This window comes from Marmota flaviventris, chromosome 11 (genome assembly GCF_047511675.1).
Source record: "Marmota flaviventris isolate mMarFla1 chromosome 11, mMarFla1.hap1, whole genome shotgun sequence".
In the NCBI taxonomy this organism is placed as follows: Eukaryota; Metazoa; Chordata; class Mammalia; order Rodentia; family Sciuridae; genus Marmota; species Marmota flaviventris.
In genome coordinates, this window is record NC_092508.1 from 103,042,311 (window position 1) to 103,060,665 (window position 18,355).

At 54.2% G+C, this 18,355-nt stretch overlaps 1 protein-coding gene across 2 annotated transcripts in view; it reads right to left on the reverse strand.

Annotated features, from left to right (window-relative positions):
- The window catches only part of Gli2 (GLI family zinc finger 2), a 170,468-nt gene that overhangs the window by 32,650 nt on the left and 119,463 nt on the right, over positions 1–18,355 (reverse strand). For both annotated transcript variants that reach the window (XM_027936868.2, XM_071619407.1), the window contains exon 2: positions 17,349–17,454. In XM_027936868.2, the coding sequence (XP_027792669.2) occupies positions 17,349–17,454 (106 nt within the window). The remainder of the gene's footprint in view (positions 1–17,348; positions 17,455–18,355) is intronic.

An 18,355-nucleotide genomic window follows, 5' to 3' on the forward strand; every position in this document is an offset into this window, starting at 1 on the left:
TCACGTTCAGAGGAGAAACCCAGAAGGTCCTGGGAGCCCGCCACATCTCCACCCTGGATCAGTCCTGCACGTGTGAAAGTCACGGTTAGAACTGGTTACTTCAGGGAAGGAATGACCCGTCTGTCGGCTGAGCAAACCACAGATAATTACTGATTATGTTTTTGATAATAGTGCATAAAAACTGGGCTGACATCCGTATAAGCCAGGACCCAAACAGGTGACATCCAGATGTCTGCACATCTGGGCTCACCAACTTCCCACTTGGAGGCTGTTCTGCAGGGCCTGGAGGTAAGTGTTCCGCTACATTCTTTCCCAGCTTTTGCAAACGGGATTGCACTGGACGTGCAGATCCAAAAAAATCTGTCCAACATGTTCGTGTTTCTCCCACATCAATCCCTGCCCTCAAATGCCTGCTGCAGCCTGTGGCTGTCTCCCTGAAGCCCCTGCCCCGGGCATGAGTGCCCTCGTCTCTTTGCCAGCCAAGGAGCATTCTTAATTCTTACAGCCTCAGTGTGGTGAGTCCATCACCCAGGGTCCCTGGGTTCTGCTCAGGAGCAGGGTGTGCCTACAGTCAGTGGGAAGCCCATGCCTGTGTGTCGGGCAGAGACTGAGCCCGGCAGAAGCAGCCCATGGAATACACCAGAAGCCCCCGCCACTAGATGTTCTTCCTCAAAGGCCACCTCTAGAAGCGGCAAGGGACCTGTGACCAAAATGGGACAGGCTTGAGAGATGGCTTTATTCCGGCAGGGGTTGCTAGGTGTCCCCAGGGGAAGAAGATGATACACTCTGGCCAACGGCAGACCCTGCCGGCTCTGGCAGGTGACAGTGGCAGGATGGACTCTCACATTCCTGCCACAGGCAGGCAGGTGTTTTGTGAAGAAATCACTCAGAGAACATCACCCATGTGGCTTCGAGGGTCAGGCCCAGGGCAGAAGGAAACAAGTCTGAAAGTTTGGGTAGGGTGTGATAAAAGGAAGGTGTCCACTAGCTGGGAGGACAGCTGGGGAGTCCCCTGTCCTCAGATTCCTTGGTCCTTCTCAGGCAGGGCAGGTTTCCAGAGTCTGCAGGAGGCCACCTGGGCTTTGAGGACACGGTGGCCTGTGGGTACTGGGGCCAGTGGTCATAGGTGGCTTGTCTGGATCCCAAACCCAGGAATGCTGGGCTCCCTGGTACAGAGGCTGGACTGTGGAGTGTGCCAAGCAACAGTGGAGGAGGCCCTGAGACGCGTGGTGACCACATGGGGCTTTTGAGCAACATGTTGAGGCCACATGGCAGCCCGGGTCTGTCTGTCTGAGGTGACCCAGATCCCACTGGCCACTGGAGCTTCCCCCAAGCAGGAGACAGGAGTGAGATACTATGCACATCACTGTCCATGTGGACAGCAGCTGGGTACAGAGGTGGCAGGTGGCACCTGTGTCCCCACATGGAGGAACTGGGATTTCTGTCTCCACAGAGCAGTGGCCACCATTGGGGGGAAGGGGGTCTCTGCCTCCCCTTTTCCACCATTGCCGAGGAAACAGGGATCCAGGGTCTGCCAGGGCACTGTCCTCTCCCAGGCCTGGCCTTAGTGGAGTGCCTGGGACACCCTGCAGGATCGTGCCCCATGTGGCCACAGCACCCCCAGGGAGGGAGTTCCAGTGGTGTGTCCAACTCCAGACCAACACCTGCACATCACCAGGAGGACCTGGCGTCCAGAGACAGAGTCACGTCCCCATGCCGCACAGCAGAAACAGGCAAGCAGGGGGTCTACTGGAGTTGACTTCACTTCCAAGATGGCGCCCTTGTCCGGCAGAGAACCACCAGGCAGGACTCTTTTCTCTTTGTGTGGCTAGGAAGGATGTTTGGGGACAGTGGGGAGACAAGTCAGGCCCAGATAGCAGTCTGATTAAAAGTGTGTAGAACAAGCAGTGCTGGTAAAAATGCTGGGCCCAGAAGGCCGGACCTGGGCTGCAGGCCACCCAGCAGGGGCAGAACCAAATCCTCTCCTTGGCGTGAGTAAAGCAAGATGAGATTTGGTTCTAGAGGATGTGGGCCTGTGAGGTGGGACCCTGCATCTGGGCACCGCCTGTCCTTCAGGACCACTGGTTCTCTCACAGTTCTTTCTTCAATGCATGGTACCACCCAGGGTTCCGCATGCACACAGGAGCAGACATCCCTGTGCCACAGGAACCGCATCAGGAAGGAGGTCTCTGAGTGAACCTGAGCCCAGGCCAGACCTCAGCCTTTCTTCTTCCAATTCCACACCCTTGTGCTGCTGGGCCCCTCCTTGGTCTGACCTATGGCCTGTCCAGGCCTTGAATCATGGCAGACCCAAGGAGGCAGTCTTGGGAATGGGAAAAGGAGCAAGCTGTCTAAGTTCAAGATGGCCATGGTGTCCTGCATCATAGGTACACACGCATGCCCGCTCACGCTCCCAGGCCACGAGCAGCTGACAGACCAAGGAGCTGGTCCACGTGCAAACAGTCTGGGCTGCCCAATGCTCCCTCCATGGCCTCCTCCCTCTCTGGTCAGTTCTGCACTCACCTGGGCCTGACTCCATCAGTGGTCATCTTTCCCATTGAGCTGTCCTGAGCACTCGCTCTGTGCCCAGGGACTCGTTCAGCATTCAGAGCCCAGGTGGGAGAAGCAGACCGCGAATCAGGGAAGCACAGGGCAGGGCAATGGAGTCTCTAGCAGAGGAACAATTCTCTACCTCTGTCCCCAAGCTTTGGTATCCTTTGCCTGCAGCCTGTGGCAATTGTGACATGAGATGAGCCAAGTGCGGAAAGTGTGACGTATAGCACCAGATGCTGGATAGGTGGAGGGAAGCTTCTCAAAGTAGGTGATATGTGGATAGGGTTCTGAGGGATCAATAGGAGTTCACTAGGAAGCATATCACGAATAAAGGAAGCAGCGTGTACAAAGCAAGGCTGGAATGTAAGACCATGATCATGCCCTGGGTGGTGGAGCACAGCCGACAGGTGCTTTGGGCTGGGGCTATGTGGGACATGTTCCCTTTCCTCTGCTTTGTGCAGAAAGCCATGCAACCCAAGCCCAGGTGACCAGAGAGATTTATATCCCTGGGCACCATGATTAGTTCAGAGATAGACATGTGCCCAAGACAGCCGCTTTGGCTAGAATCACGGGGAAAGAAGTTCTCATTACCCACAGGGGCTGCTAAACTGGTCAGAGGCCAATGTGGAGCTGGTGGGTGGGGGTGGGGGTCCTAAGGGAGAGCCCAGGAAGGAAATGCAGCAGATAAGAGCTGAGACACAAGAACCCGTTTCTTGATGTGACCCTCTGAGTCTGGATCCAGCCTTGCCTAAGGCTGGTACCCCTGGCTTTTCCAGTTACCCGAGCGGAGGCATGTTTGTGTTTGTTTAAAGCACTCTGAGCTGAGGTTTTCTGTCTTAGGCAACTGCCGGGGCCCGTCAAGACAGGCTTGGATCAACACACCCGACCCCTGACCCGGCGCTCCTCAAGACAGACCTGAGCCTTAGTTCAGCGTGGGGCCCGAGGAAGCAGGGAAGGGGGCCTGGGGATAAAGCAAGCCAAGGCCTAATTGGACAGCACCATGATCATGACTATGTCAAGTCCACTGAACACCTACCTCATGCAGCACAGCCGATGGCCGGCAGGCTGGGTAAATTACTCCAATTGAAAGATGAGGAAACTGAGGCTGAATGAAGCCATGTGACTTGCCCAAAAGCTAGACTGGAAGCAGGCCTCCTTGCCTCTGTGAAGGCCATCGGCATCTCTAACGGTCCCCTTCGACCCAGGCTCCTGCTCTCCTCTGCCCCGGAGAAGCTCAGCCTGTGTGGACATCCCCTTGCAGGTCGCTGAGCTGATCACGGGGCTGTGCAGGCTGAGAGGGCACTGACCACGCTTGTGGCCAGAGCCTGGACTACGAAATCTGACAGATAAGGGTCTGAATGGTGGCTTTGCCAAAACTGTGACCTCCGTGTTATCTGCCCCTGAGCCTCAGTGTCCCCAGCCTGCAGGGGAGATGGGAGGAGCCAGGCACACAGTGTGGCTGGTGCAGGGCACTTAGTGGGTGCTCGGCCAGTGCTTCCCACGTTTTGTGTTTAAAAGATGGAAACAGAAGCAGCTCGTGGGGTAGAGAGGACCCAGCCCACACCTCCCGCCACACTCCAGCCCCCTCCTCACATGCTGGTACAAGATTTTTGGCAGGAGAAAAAAGGCAAGGGCCAAGGCCATGAGAACCCTGCACGGCCACGCGCAGCTCGGCAGCCCTGGCTGGGCCTGAGTGAGCACGCCCGGACCCTGGGAGACGGTGCCACCCCCGGAGCTGAGTGCCGGGGTAGGTGTGCACTTCCAGAGGGCTGGAAGGATGAGTAAGGCTTTGATGGCTGGGGAGGGGAAGGAGGGCGTCTGACCCGCAGCTCGGCACAGCCTGAGTCTGGCACCGGGGCAGGAATGGACGTGTTCCGTAATGCAGTGGGAGAATGGGAAGGAAGAATGGGGATTGGGGCCCCTGCACCCCACCCATGCTGTCTGTTTGGGGAAGTCGAACAACGCACAGCTGAGGGTGCTGACTCACTCAGACTTGGTATGAGGCATGGGGTGGGCTTTGCGACTCGGGTGGGACCCAGGGAGGGACCCAGGGAGGGATCCACCCTTAGCAACCAGAAGATGGCTTTGTTCAGAGACCTCCTGTGTGGCTCAGTCAAAGCAAGCCCTTTGTGTCCCATTTCACAGACAGAAAAAACTGAGGCCCAAAGCAACAGATACGGCTTTTGTGAGGGCCCCCGCTGAAGATGAGACAGGCAAGGTCCAGTCCCTTGGACTTCCATGCCTTGCCTCTGGGCTGCTCCTTGGGTGATGTATGGCCTTAGTGGCAGGTGGAAAGGCTGCAATCAAGTGTCCAGAACCAGCCTCTGCCCTCTGTGACCTGTGCACCCCCTCTGAACCTGGACACATGCCAGGCTTGTTGCTCCCAGCTCTGTCCCTGGACATCTGCACCTCCAGCCATGTTCTTCTCTTTAGCATCCCCTTCCCCAGTTAACCCCTGATCTCCCCCCAGAGGGATCAGCTCAGAGGTCTCTCACTGAAAAGCCTCCCAGCCCCAGGTCAAGGTCAGGCCCCATGTGAGATGCTCCTGTGGAAGGTGGCTCCTTCCCATCACCCTGAACATGTTCATCTCAGCTGACGACCAGGCACCTTCAGCAACGAGCTCACAGCACCCAATCTCCCATTGCTTGCCCAGTGTCCGGCATGGTACCCAGGGTGTGCAGGGAGCATGCTGGGTATGTGCCAGCTGAATGAATGAACGAACGAATGAATGGATGGATAAAGCAGGGCACGTAACCAGTGAGGAGCACAAAGGTGGTTGCCGATGGGGGCCGTCCATCAGCTCTGCTTGGCTCACTCCTAGCTACGTGGCTGGGAGCAAGCCATGTGCCTTTTTCTCTGAGTCCGTCTCTGCATGTGCAAAGATTCACTGTAATGGTGACCTTGCAGATCAGTTGGGACACACACAGATGACTCCCAAAGATATATGTCCACACCCTGTGAATGATCTTATTAGGAAAAAGGGACTTGGAAGATGTACTTCAGGCAAGGGTTTTGAACTGAGGAGGTTATGGATTATCAGCGTGGGCCCCAAAGGCAAGGGAGATGTGCCACGGAGACCTGGGGACAGAGATGAGGGATGCCCACTGGAGCCAAGGGATGCGGGCTGCGCCCAGAGGCAGCGAGCTGCAGCTCCCTCCAGCAGCCTGGGGGTGGCCAGGGCAGTGTGGGCAAGTGCAGCCCTGCCAACAGCTTGATTTCAGCCAAATGACGCTAATTTTGAACTTCTGATCTCCAGAACTGGGAGAGAATAAATTTCCACTGTTCTAGGACACCGAGGTCATGTGACTTGTTGCAGCAGCCCTGGGGCAACTACTGCAGCAGGCGAAGCACCCTGCACCCGTGGAGCAGGCCCTCAGGAGGACGGGCATTATGTCATCATTACTGCACCTTTCTTCTGTGACTATGGCTCTCGGGCTGCAAGTCTGCATGTTATTTCTTGGGATAATCCCAGCGCAAGTGGGCACTTCCTCTGTGGCAGGTTGGAAGTGAAGGGGAAACCCCTCCCCATTCTAGGGTGCTCCTGGCCGCGGCGGGTGGAGGGGCGTCTGAGCCCTGCGTTCCAATCTCCATGCTCACAGGGCCCGGGAGCGTGACTTTCCACCGGCTGCTGGGATTACTCGGTCCCTGACTCCCCATAGCTGGAATCTACCCCAGCATTCAGCCCTAACACGCCAAGTCCCCCTGCCCTGGGGACTGCTGGCTTGCGTGCACCAGCTCTGTCTGTGGGCCAAGATGCCTACCACCCACCAGGATCACAGAGCATGGGTGGGTCAGCCATGCTCGGAAGTGGGTGAGCTGCTGTGGCTGAGCTGCTGGGGGCTGGCACCCATATTCTCAGCAACGCTGGGCAGTGTCCTATTTCAGGCTCCTTGGCAGGGCCCAGGGGATGTCTGGAAAAGAAGCCCCATTCTCCAAAGCCCCAGCCTTGCTGCTCTGGGCTCTCTTTCTCCCTATGCTGGGACTTCATGCCAGGGTGGGTGGGTGGGGCGGGCCTGTGCGTCCTCACCAAGGGCATCGATGCAGAGCGAGTGTGGCCCGAGGCCCCACCGGCAAACAGAAACAGCCCCATAAAGCGCTGCTGCCCGGAATCCAAGCTCCTCTCCGGGGTTTCCCTTTGCTGGTTTCTTGTCCTGTTTCGTATGTGAAACGGCCCTTTTGAAGCTTTCTCCCCATTTTCCAGACATCCACGTAGAAACCGCCAGAAATCAAGTCCTTCCCAAAATGGACCAAGAGGGTTTGCGTTTTCGGAGATGTAGAGCGAGTTCTTTGGGAAAATACTGGAGCCCCCTCCCTAGATTGGAGCCCCGTTCATTTTCTGTGTCACTCTGCACTTGCCTTTGCATCTGGACAGGAGGCTGTCCCCCGGAGGGGGGTCTGCAAACAGGAGCGTGGCCTTCATCCCCTGTTCCTGGGTCTGGGTTGCATTCCCATCTTTAATCAATGGTCTCTAATCGTGGGTCTCTTATGGCCCAGGGTGGGCAGCTGGAGATCCAGGACCACTTGGTCAGGACCCTCAGTGGGGACAGTGGCTGCAAACCCATGACAACTGCCACACCAGAGGTATGCCAGGTGGACCCCACCTTTCCCAAGGTCCACCCAGAGCCCTCACAGGCAGAGTGCGTGAGTCCCTGTGAGACCATAATCGCACCGAGCCTGCCAGAGTGCTGGCCCATGCAGGGACCTCTGGGGGTACAGAAAGTAAATAGTGACCACAGGCCAGAGACAGTACCAGGGGCACTGTGGGGGGAGGGGGGAGGGAAAGAATCCATTCACCCTGCTGGGGCAATCTGAGAAGAATTCCTGCAAGAGGGGGCACCTGAGACCACCCAGACTCTGACAGGGGAATGGAAAGGAGGCTGTGAGTGGTACAGTCTTTGTGCTCTGAACCAGGAGAATGGGTGAGAGAAGGACAAGTCTGTCAGGGATTTGCTATAGCATCTGGAGGTTCAAGGTCTGAACTGCTGGCTGGGTAGGAGGAGAATGGGAGGGGAAAACCATAGGGAAATATCCAGAATCTGAATCATGTGGCCAGAGGAATGTCTCCTCCAAACTTGCCATCCAGCATGGGAAGAGACCAGTCACGAACGGAGTGAGGTTATTTGCAACACATAAGACTAGAACGGAACACGTATCCTTAATATATAAAATGCATGTTCAAATAAATAGGAAAAAAAGATAACTCCATTGAAAGATGGGCAAATTAGCAAAATAGATATTCATAAGAAGGAAACATTAGAAAATAAACATATTAAATCAACATATGAAAATGTCAACGAGATCACCTTGGCAATAAGGATGTAAAACAATCCCGGTTCTCAAACCCTCCTAGTGGGAGCGAGTGTTGGCAAAGATCTGGCTACATCTGGGAGAGTTCCAACAGACCCTGTGACTCAGCAATTCCATTCCCTGACAGGGATTTAGTCTAAAGAACCCACCACTCCGGGAGCCCAGAGGATGGCGGGAGAATGTTCCAGAAGTAATGCTCAAAACAGCAAAGGCACAGATGCTCCCAAAGGCCGGTCAACAGGCGGCTTCAGAGCAGTAAGAACAAATGAATGAAGAGCCCACGTGTTCAATGGGTAAACCGCCAGAACATAATGCAGCATGTGCAAAGCCAGTTCCCAGAGCATACACCGGCACTGATTTTGTTTATATAATGCACAATATATATAATGATGCATTGTTAGGGAAGTAAGACAGAAGAGAAAATGTCATGGAGGTAAGGGCATGGCTAACCCAGAGAATGGTCCAGGGACAGACCCAGGGCAGGGGCTTCCAAGGTGCCTTAGGCTGGGCAGGTCCGAGGGTGTATGTGTCGTGCTTACCTGTACATCTTAAGGAAGCCTTTGCTATTCTTTGTAGCATCCCGAAGACTTGTTAAGACCAAAGGCTGAATGGAAGCCGGCATCTCAGCTGGCTGAGCGGACAGGGATTCAGCAGAGTGACCACAGGGTGAGGTGGCCAACTCCTGTGGGCTACTAGAAAGCATTTCAGAAATCCATGGTTGTCCCCAGATCACCCAGAGGGCCCAGGGTGGCTACAACTTGTGTCTGCTGCTCAGACTGCCCCAGGCCAGGGCTGGCCCTCTTGGGCAGGCCTGCTCTGCGACAGACGCACATCTGTATATACATCCAGGCCGCCTGACCCTCCGCTCACCCGCTCCCATTCCAGACCCAGCCGAGCCCCCAGCCTTCACCCGTCACTCCCTCCACAGAGCTGTAATAGAGAAATCAACGTTTTCGGCTGACGAAGCGCAGATTTCTTACTAAGTAAACACTGATGTTTGGGTAGGGAAATTAGGTTTTAAAATTGCGCATACAAAGGAGGCCATACAGATGGACTTGGTTAGGGTGAGCCCACAGTTAACGGTGGTTCCTTCAACGACCCCCCCCTTTAACCCATCCCCCACCCCAGCAGGACAGGAGGACCAATTTCAAACATAAAAATCCAAAAGCATAAGAGGAACCTATTGGAGAGGCTTTTTCCCCCAGCAAAAGGGTGACTTGTAAGGAGTGGGGGTGGGATGGGGTGGGGGATCCTGAAGGTGGTCTTGGACTTGTTCCATGGGTCCAAGGACACGGCTGGGCTGGGAATGACATCTCAGGGTAGCTGGGCTGGTTGGGTTAGGCCTTCTCCAGGTGACCCGGGCACTGGTTAACCTCTGGGCATGTGGGATCTTGGACTGTAACAGGAGCCGCCCTTGGCTGAGCACTATTGAGCTGAGAATCTTCCAGAAAGAGAATGCCTGAAAGTCATGGGTAGGAACTAGACGAGCAGGGGTCTGGGTTGTGGGAGGGAGCCGTCAGGGGAAGAGGGGCTTTGCTAGCCTTCCCCAGGGGCCTGGGATTAAGCGGTGAGAGAGGGCTCGTGTGGATGGTGGTCTAGACACAGGCAACCCCTCTACAGTGAGAATTCTTAAACTCTGGCCTCGCCTGCCAAAGCACCGTATGGAATTTCCTTTCCTGTGTGGCTGTCAAAAACAAGATGGATAATCCGGAATAGTTTAGATAAACCTCCTCACAGAGCTGGGGGAGCTGCCATGCGCCCATGAGCGCGTGCTTGGAAAAGCTGCCCCTTCTCAGAGGCACCAACATCTGCCGGGGAGCGGAGGCCCCTTGCTACGGCAGGGGTGCCCCCTGGGCTGGGCCGGGGGAGAGGCAGGCTTCCCGTTGATTAAATACATCCCGTTCCTGGTCTCCCGTGTTTTGGGCTCCCTCAGCCCCTCTGGCCACTCTGCCATGGCCCAATTTCTGCTTCCTTTCCAGCCAGACCATCTCTGTGGACAGTTTGTGCCTCTCTGGGCTATGTCCTCACTCCCTGGGCACGAGGAATGGCACATCATAGGTATGGGAGGGGATGACCATGCACTTAGGACGCCTCCGCTGAATTAAATAACAATTTATCTCTTTCTACTCTGTTGGGTGGGACAGGCCACGATCACATCTCAGAAGTACAGCTTTGGAGGGACAGGAGGACGGGGCTCCCACAGGAACAACCTAGTCTTCTTCCTGGGCACAGGGACACGGTCGATGCTGGCCACCAGCCTTTTCCAAGCACAAGGGCTCAGGAACAGCCCAGAGACTACACCTTTCCTCAATGTGTTAACTGAGGCTGGCAGGGGTGGCCCTTAGGACACAGATAAATCTAGCAACAATGAACTGGGCTGCATGAATGAATGCACTCTGGGCACTAGCCTAGGCTCTGTCACTGAGGGGACCCTTGGACCTGTGTAGTCTAAAAGGACTCCCTACCTTGAAGGCTGATCCACCTACATCCTGGGGGTGTGGAAGGCAAATGTCCAAGAAAGCCCCAAGGACAAGAGAGGAGTCAGAGGGTCACTTCCTGACCCTTGCAGGACCCACCAGCCGCCAGCACCTCTCTGCAGCTGCTGGGCACACCCTCCCCCAGTGCAGACCTATCTCTACAAATCAAGATTTGCTTCACTCCCCGTGGGCCCTGCACTTAGCTGACCACACCGGGCGTTCTCCAAAGCCCAGAGCCAGGCAGCTCCTCTTGGGCGAGGGGCAGGCACTCAGCAAAGATCAAAGACCAGGCCGCCTTATCAGACACGCTCCTCATTAAACTTTTATAGGCCAGATTCCATTATAAATGAGCTGTCTGTCCCTGGTGCTGGGAAACTGACACTCTCAGCCGGGGGCCGCTGTAATGGGGGGCACCCCTAGGGTCACACTGCCTGGGTTCAAATCCCAGATGTGCCACCGACTAGGAATGCGTCGCTGGAAAGGCAGTAAGCCGTCCTCTGCCTCAATGTCCCCACCCATGAATGGGGAATCGCCTCTCAGGGTGGGTGACGTAACGTTGAGAAGAGCTTATATCATGATAGAAGGTACTAAGGCTCCTTAGCTGGGCTGACACCAGGGTCCCTGGGCCCAGAGAGGTCAAGGGCCCACCTGATGGGGCCTCTCCAGGTTGTTCATCCTGTGTTGAGGCAGGTTCCATATCCATGTGTCACTCGGCCATCAGGCATGTCCATCAGGGGAAGGACATGCGGCCCACACACTAGATTAGGCTTTCTGGGCTTCCTCTCTACCTCACTCCAGTCCCCTGAAGAAGTTCTTAAGTGGTCAGCCATAGTTAGGTTTTTGTTTTTGGTTCTTTTTAGTTATACATGACCATAGAATTCATTCTGAGATCAGGATACACAGCAGGTGAAGCCAGGGGACAGGCCCTTGGTGGGTGACCTGGGTCCACCCAGCATCTCAGCCCAGGAGGCAGGCCGACATGCCCTTGAGAAAACTCCTCCTTCCACAAGGCTCTGGAAAGAACACGCATGTTTGCAGAGGGAGGAGAAGGTTCTTCGAGAAACACAAACAGAGCCAATCCTCTCTAAACCGTCAACTGGTGTCCTGAGCCAAGAATGAAGAAAATATCCAAATTTCTTTCGGCCCAAACCCCCGCCTTCCGTGAATGGCTGGGGACAGAGTCATAAGGTCCCGGGACGGGCCGGTGCTGGTGAATCACAGGCTGAGCGGGCGGCCGTGTTTATGAATTTCACGACGAGCCGGTGCCGACTTTATGGAACACTGACCTTGGAAAAGGCCATCTTCCAATCCCCCAGACTGGAAAGTCGTGAGCTCAGCCCAGCAAGAGCAAAGAGCTACTTTTTAAAGGGCAGGCACACCAACGCAGGGCTAAACGGCCCCATTAACACGCCCTGGCTGGGATGAAGAGGGGACTGGATTCTTAACTGCGCTCTCAAGTGACTCTGGGGAGTGGGCACCACACGTGACTGGGGGTACAGAGGACGGGAGGAGGTGGCCCCCACACCCACCAGCTGGCATTCCCTCTGTCCTTCACGTACCTGGGCCGGTGTGTTGGCTATTCATGACATACAGCTACAACCCAGAGCCATCTGTCCCTAGCAAGAGCCCCCTCCTCTCTCCTTATTCATGCAGGGTGGCCTTGGGCCTTGATGGTCAATGCCATGCAAGCCAAGTCCAGCTCAGGTTCAAGTGATCCGCAGGGAGCAATTAGCCGTGGCCAGGCCTCTCATCCATGCTAGCACTATGAATCCAAGGAAGCCAATACACAGCCCTGGGCTTCTTGGCCAGATGTTGAACAAGCAGGGTGGCCTCTAGGGGTCCCCAACTAGGACCTATGGGTGCTTGTGAATAAGCCAGATTCCCAGGCCTCACTCTAGCCCAAAGATTCAGAGCTTTGTGGGCTGGAGCACGGGAGTGAGCATCCTTAAGTCACACCCAAATTGCTCAGGTCCACGGGCAGGTTTGGGGCTGCTGCGTGTGACAGTGTTCTAAGCCCTTCTGGGCTGAAGGTAGCTGGAGTTGGTCTTTTCTGAAGCCTATGGCAGGGCAGGGCAGGGCAGGCCTAGGCTCGACCCACCAAGCCACATTAAGAGCTGAAGATCGACCCTGAGCCAGGAACATGGGACTTCCATTGCTCCTTCCAGGACACAAGTTCATTCTGGCCAAGTCAGCCGGGACTCACCACATACCAGGACATGGGTGCAGAGGGGCAGGGTGTGCGTGTCTAGAAGAGAGCCACCATCAGGGCTGGGCTGCGTGGTGGCCCCTCAGCAGCCTGAACTTGGAGAGTGGGGTTGCCAACCTGGCCCTGCGCCTCCTCTTCGTGGGGCTACTAGAACTTGCTGGCAGGTCTCCTTGCCATGTTCTCTGTCCTTCTGTCCATCCCTTAACTGTTCTACAGTTTCCCTAAAAATAAATCTGGCTCTCCTTCCTGTTCCTGGGAGCCAAAGGAGGACATCCAATCTTTCCTCCCTCAACGGTAACTTCTTGGCCTCATTTCCCACCATCTTACATCCCAGCCATTACATAGTCTCTTGGTTTTGCCCCACATGGCCCACAGCCTGCAACGAATCTCCGTCTTTAGAACAGGCAAGCAGGGAGACCAGCAGTACCAATATGAACCACCAACCTCTATTGAAGGCTTGCGGACTGTTCTCAATGCTTCCCCCAGAGGGTCCTATTTTACTCTCAGAATATTTCAGTTGATTGTGTTATCTGGATTATCTGTGAGATCTGGCCCCTTCACCGATGAAGAAATTGAACTTGGTTAATTTGTTAATTTCTGTCAATCTGCTCTCCCACAGCTGGTGGATTCAGCTCGGGGTTCAAGTGCAGCCAGCCCAGCAGGCTCTGGGGCACTGAGTGGAGCGCTTCTGTGGGCACAGGGGAGGCACGAGGGGCCAGCCCTAGAGCCTGCAACACCCTGGGGTGCTCCATCCCTAGAGATCTCAGGATCCTGAGAGCCCTGGGGAGAGGTCTTGATGCCCGAGCAGTGGGGGGCAGGAGGGGACAAGGGCAGACTGGTGGGCGCACCCTTGATACTCCCAGCAGCAGGCAGAGGCTCAGACTTGTGACAAGAGATGACGCTGGACCTCATTTGCTGTGTAACATTTGTGTAATTAGACACACTTGATGCCAGCAAAGAGAAGCAGGCCACAACATGGGCTTGATGGATCGGGGTGCTCCACCAGGCTCCGGCCACATTAATCAAGGCAGCCAGAGCCACAGGGCCATGTTCTAGGAGGCTCTGTGCGGTCCCCACCTGAGGCACTGAGGGGAGGGCAGGGGAGGAGCTGGGCTCTCCAGAGCTCAGGGCCAGTCCCCAAAGCTTTCACTGTCTCACCCTTTGGCCTGAGTGGGACCCAACTATCCCAAGGAGGCCACCCCCAGCAGGACAGGGTCAATGGGGGCTTGAGCAGACAACCCCTTCCTGTCTTGGGGAGGGGAGCTGTACCTGAGAGACTGCTCTCCCCAGCGCTGAGAGAAGCCAGCATGCCCACCTTGCAGGCATCCTGTGGGAAGCCACAACCCCTCTCTGAGCTTCAGGACTGTATCTGCAAGACCAAGCTTCTAACCCCATCTCCCGGGGCAACCGGGAAGATTAATATGCATATCAGGCTCACTGCGGTGCCTGCTGCAGATCTGTGCAAAATGATCAACACCCTTTATGCTACTGGATGGAGCCAGACTCCTCGCTAGGGTCTGGTGATCCCAAGTGTACCAGGTAATGGTCCCCCAGGATGACCATGTCCTAATCCTCACAGCCTGTATTACCCTCAATAGCAAAAGGGACTTTGCAGTGTTAAGGATCTTGAGATGGAAGGATGATCCTGGATAGCTGGGTGGGCCTTAAAAACAATCGCAAATCCTGATGAGAGAGAGGCAGAGAGAAAACTGCTTCAGAAGAAGAAATGAGAAGACAAAGAGAAGAAAAGGTGGTACGATGTGACCTCAGGGTTGCAAGCCAAGGAATGCAGGAGGCGTCCACAACTAGTAAAGCTAAAGAAACAGATTCTCCTCATCAGCCCCCAGGAGGAACCAACACTTGATTTTAGCTCCATCAGAGTGAGTTTGAGTTTCTGGCCTTCCGAACACTGTGATTATACATTTGTATTGGTTTAAGCCACTCAGTTGGTGACAATTTGTTTTAGCAGCCACTAATAACTCATACTACCATTCAATCCAGGCTGCCAGAGGCCACCATGAGCTTTCTCCTGCCCCAGGCTCTGTTGGCACTCTGTCTTCCCTGGCCAGGAAGGAAGCAGGTCCAGACATGGCATCTGACTGTCCAACCCAGCACCAGAGAAAGGCAAAGCCCAGAAAGAAGCCCCAGCCCATGACCACCTGCCTGCCTAGTGAGTGTCAGCACTGAGGGACTTCTCATTCAGTGGCAGGGCTCTGTCTATAATCAGAGCATTTCAAGACCCAGGCTTCAGAGCATTTACCTGAGAACACATTAAACAGATTGTGGATCCCACCCCAGAGACCTCTCAGCATTGTCACATTTCCTGCCCAACAATGGGACCATGTGCAAGCGACACTTGGCTTGCTGTGCCCAGGATCGGTGCCAGCCAAACATTTCTCAAGAGCAGGAAAATCAGCAGCACAAACTCCATCCCAGGTTGGAACTGAGCTCCTAGGATTTTCAGATGCCACCAAATGTTCAATTTTCAGGTGATTCAACTAGTTCCAAACATTCGCACTTTCCAGAAGCTGCCTGGGCTGTGGTCACAGCCGCCTGCAACTGGAGCGTCCCTGGAAGGGGTCAGAGGATAGTAATGGCCCCATCACCTACAGGTGCACTGAAGCAGATCCTAGTCATTCAAGGACCACGTACATACATCAAAAAAGCATGGTAAGTTTCCAATATGTCAAAAGGACACACGGGACCATTGGAAAAGACTCCCAATGGCCAAACGTAGGACAGTCTGAACAATACAATAAATACTGAAGTAGAGTATTATCCATAGAATAATATGCATATCCATGTGTCCAATGAATAATCAAATAAAGAAAACATGGAAGGAAGGACAGTTCTTCCTTACAGTAGAATTCCCATCAATACACACAGATGGAGCGACGGAAACAGAACACCCTGTGTCAAACACTAATCATTACAGTTTCTGGCAAGAATCTTTCATGGATATTTAAGTAAGTGCATAAAAGTGATAAGAAATGGGGTATACACACAGTCCCCAAGTATTTCCCAGCCAGACACTTAACAACTACAAAGGTAACAACTTTAAAGCAGATCATCCCGAAGACACTGCCTTAAGCATATGACCCACATTTCCGGTGCCTCCTGATACCATGTGCTGTAAAGCACACACAACATCACTTTTACGATATTATTTTCTCCAAATGCAGCATCTGAACAAAACTGTGAGCAATATCAGCTTAACCCAAACTGAGAGGCATATGCAGTAACTGGTCCACATTCTTCAAAAGTGTCAAAGTCATAAAAGACAAAGAGGGACACCAGATCCATCCAGATGAAAGATGGTGAAGAATGTACAATCACCAAAGGCAACGGGGGACCTAGGGCTGGCTTCCGAACCAGGAAAAAAGACGTTCGTGGGCACCCAACCACATGTGGATAAAAGGGGTAGGTTCGTGCACAGCCTTGTGTCAGTCTTTGGTTATGTAAGATGTTTACATTTAAAGAGCCAGATGGAGTGCATACAGGAAATCCTTTATGATTTTTTGCAACTGCTTTTGCATGTCTGGACTTATTTCAAAGTAAAATATTAAAAAGTAATATATATATATTTTAGAAAAGAAAATAAAAAGTCCCAGGTTTGTTCCATCCTGGGGAAGCAATAGGTTTCCCCAAACAGGTGACATTGAGGGCTGGCTGTGTACTTCTTGGGCACAACCCTTGGAATGTAGGGAGCATTCAGCAAATGCCTTTTGACTTCATTCCGACAGGAGATGGGAGAGGTAGGAGGACTTGCCTCCATGAGGTGCCACACATGGAGAGGACTGTCCACTCAAGTAGCATTGACCTGCTGCATGTCAGCTGTCAGAAGTCCAAGGGATGCTCAGAGCCTGCTGGAAGGCAGCTATGCAAGCGGCTCACTCTGGGGTGATAGTGTCGAGGGAACCAGCATGGGGCCCCACTCAATGTGGGGGACCCAGTAACCCCTGCAGGAAGTGACTCCAGAGCTGAGGCTCAGAGGTGGTCAGGTGAAAGGGATCTTCTAGATGGGATGGGCAAGCCGGAGCATGGCAGAGATGGGAGGCAGGAGGTGTGTGTTGGAACCAGGTAAGGTGACTAGAGGGGTGTGGTCAGCAGGGCCTTCGGGGCCAGTTGATCCTTCATAGAAGCTCCCCTTACAGGTAGGAGTGGGGACAGTGGAGACATTGGCACCTCTCTTGTAGAAGAAGAATGAATGGGGTAGAGAGGTACCGAGCCTCGAGTCATAAAGACCAAGAAAACTGACATGAACCAGGGGCTTAGAGGTCCCAGGTGGGAATGGGCAGGAGCAGGGCTGGACTTACTGAGACATGCCCCTTTGACCTGGAGATCTCAAGGCCGGGGAATAGGAAGAGACCCCAGAGCATTGCTTTGAGCTTGCCCTTATGGCTGGGTGCCCACGAAACATACTGTCCCAAGTGGAAGAGTTGAGATAGTAAAAGGGAGTCCTCTGAAGGTTCTGTTGGGACAGCACATATCCAAGGTCACCTTCCTCATCCAGGTTTTTGAGCCAGGAGGGGACTCACGTCGTGGCTGGGTAAAGCAGGGAGGTCCCCTAAGGAAGTCTATAGAGTCTGGGAAAGAATGTCGGGAGGTGAGCGAGCGTCCTCCTCAGGAAGCACCAGAAGGGTGGCTGGTGCGCACGTACCTCCTGCTCATGGGTGGCAAAGGTGCATGCCCACTGGGGACTGCACAGAGCAGGAACTCCACAAAGGAGGACAGAGGCAAGAGTGACAGGTGAGATTGCTGGGGAGGGGGACTCCGTGGAGCAGAGGGGCCGAGGCAGGACTTACCCGTGCACGCTGTGGACAGAGTGAGGTTCGTAATGGTACCTTCCCTCTTGATGTCGCATGTCAATCGGCAAAGGTGCATGGAACGGCGGCAAGAGGTGCTGTGGCACTGTGGAGGGGGAGAGAGAGAGAGAGAGGACTTCAAAAACTTTTCCCCTCCCTCGAAAAGCAATGTTCAAAGGGCTTTAAGCTCGATGAATTTCAGAGCAAGAGTAGCCAGGACAAGGGGTTGCGTGGTGCCCGTGCTATCACACACCCACCGAGGGGGATGAATAAATAATCAAAGTCGGCCCGAGAATCCTACATCTTCCACATAAAAGATCCCCAACCGTGCTCTTGACAAAGACAAGCAGCTCAGCGCTCTTTGAACTCGGGGAGATTACAGGCAGGGCCACGAAACCAGGCTCAGCCCGCAAATCAGGGCTGACAGAGTTGACAGGCTCCAACTCCGCCAGCCTCTGCCCACCCTGGCCTCGGCTGCGTGTGGCGCTAGCAGCAGCACCGGGTGACAACATCTGGATGCTGCCACGCACTCACACAGGCTGGAAACGTTTACCTAGGACCATCTGCAGAGGGAGGGCCTGCTCCGAGGGGACAGCCAGGCTCAGGAAGGGCCACATCCCACCCACCTGCTTGCTGCCTGACCCATCTTGTGGGCAGCATAGTGCAGACGTCTGCGTGGATCTGTTCATTTTCCAGCTCTTAATATTAATTATCGACCCGCGCGTCCTGGCGGGGCCTGCAGGATTGAGATCGCCAACATGTGCGTGTCAGTCTGCAGAGCTGAGTCAGCCTGCTGTCTGCCTTTGGCCTGTGCTCAACAAATCATCATGATAATTGTAGGATGCTCTTTGCTTATTTAAAAAAAAAATGCCTGGGTATACCCTGGAGGCAAACATAATTATAGGCTTTAGGGAAACAGGGCTCTTTAAAAAGTAGTTAGACTGGGAAAGGAGAGATTTCTCAGTTGACTTTCCCTCAGTCTGAAGGCCACAGGCCAGCGGAGCCGT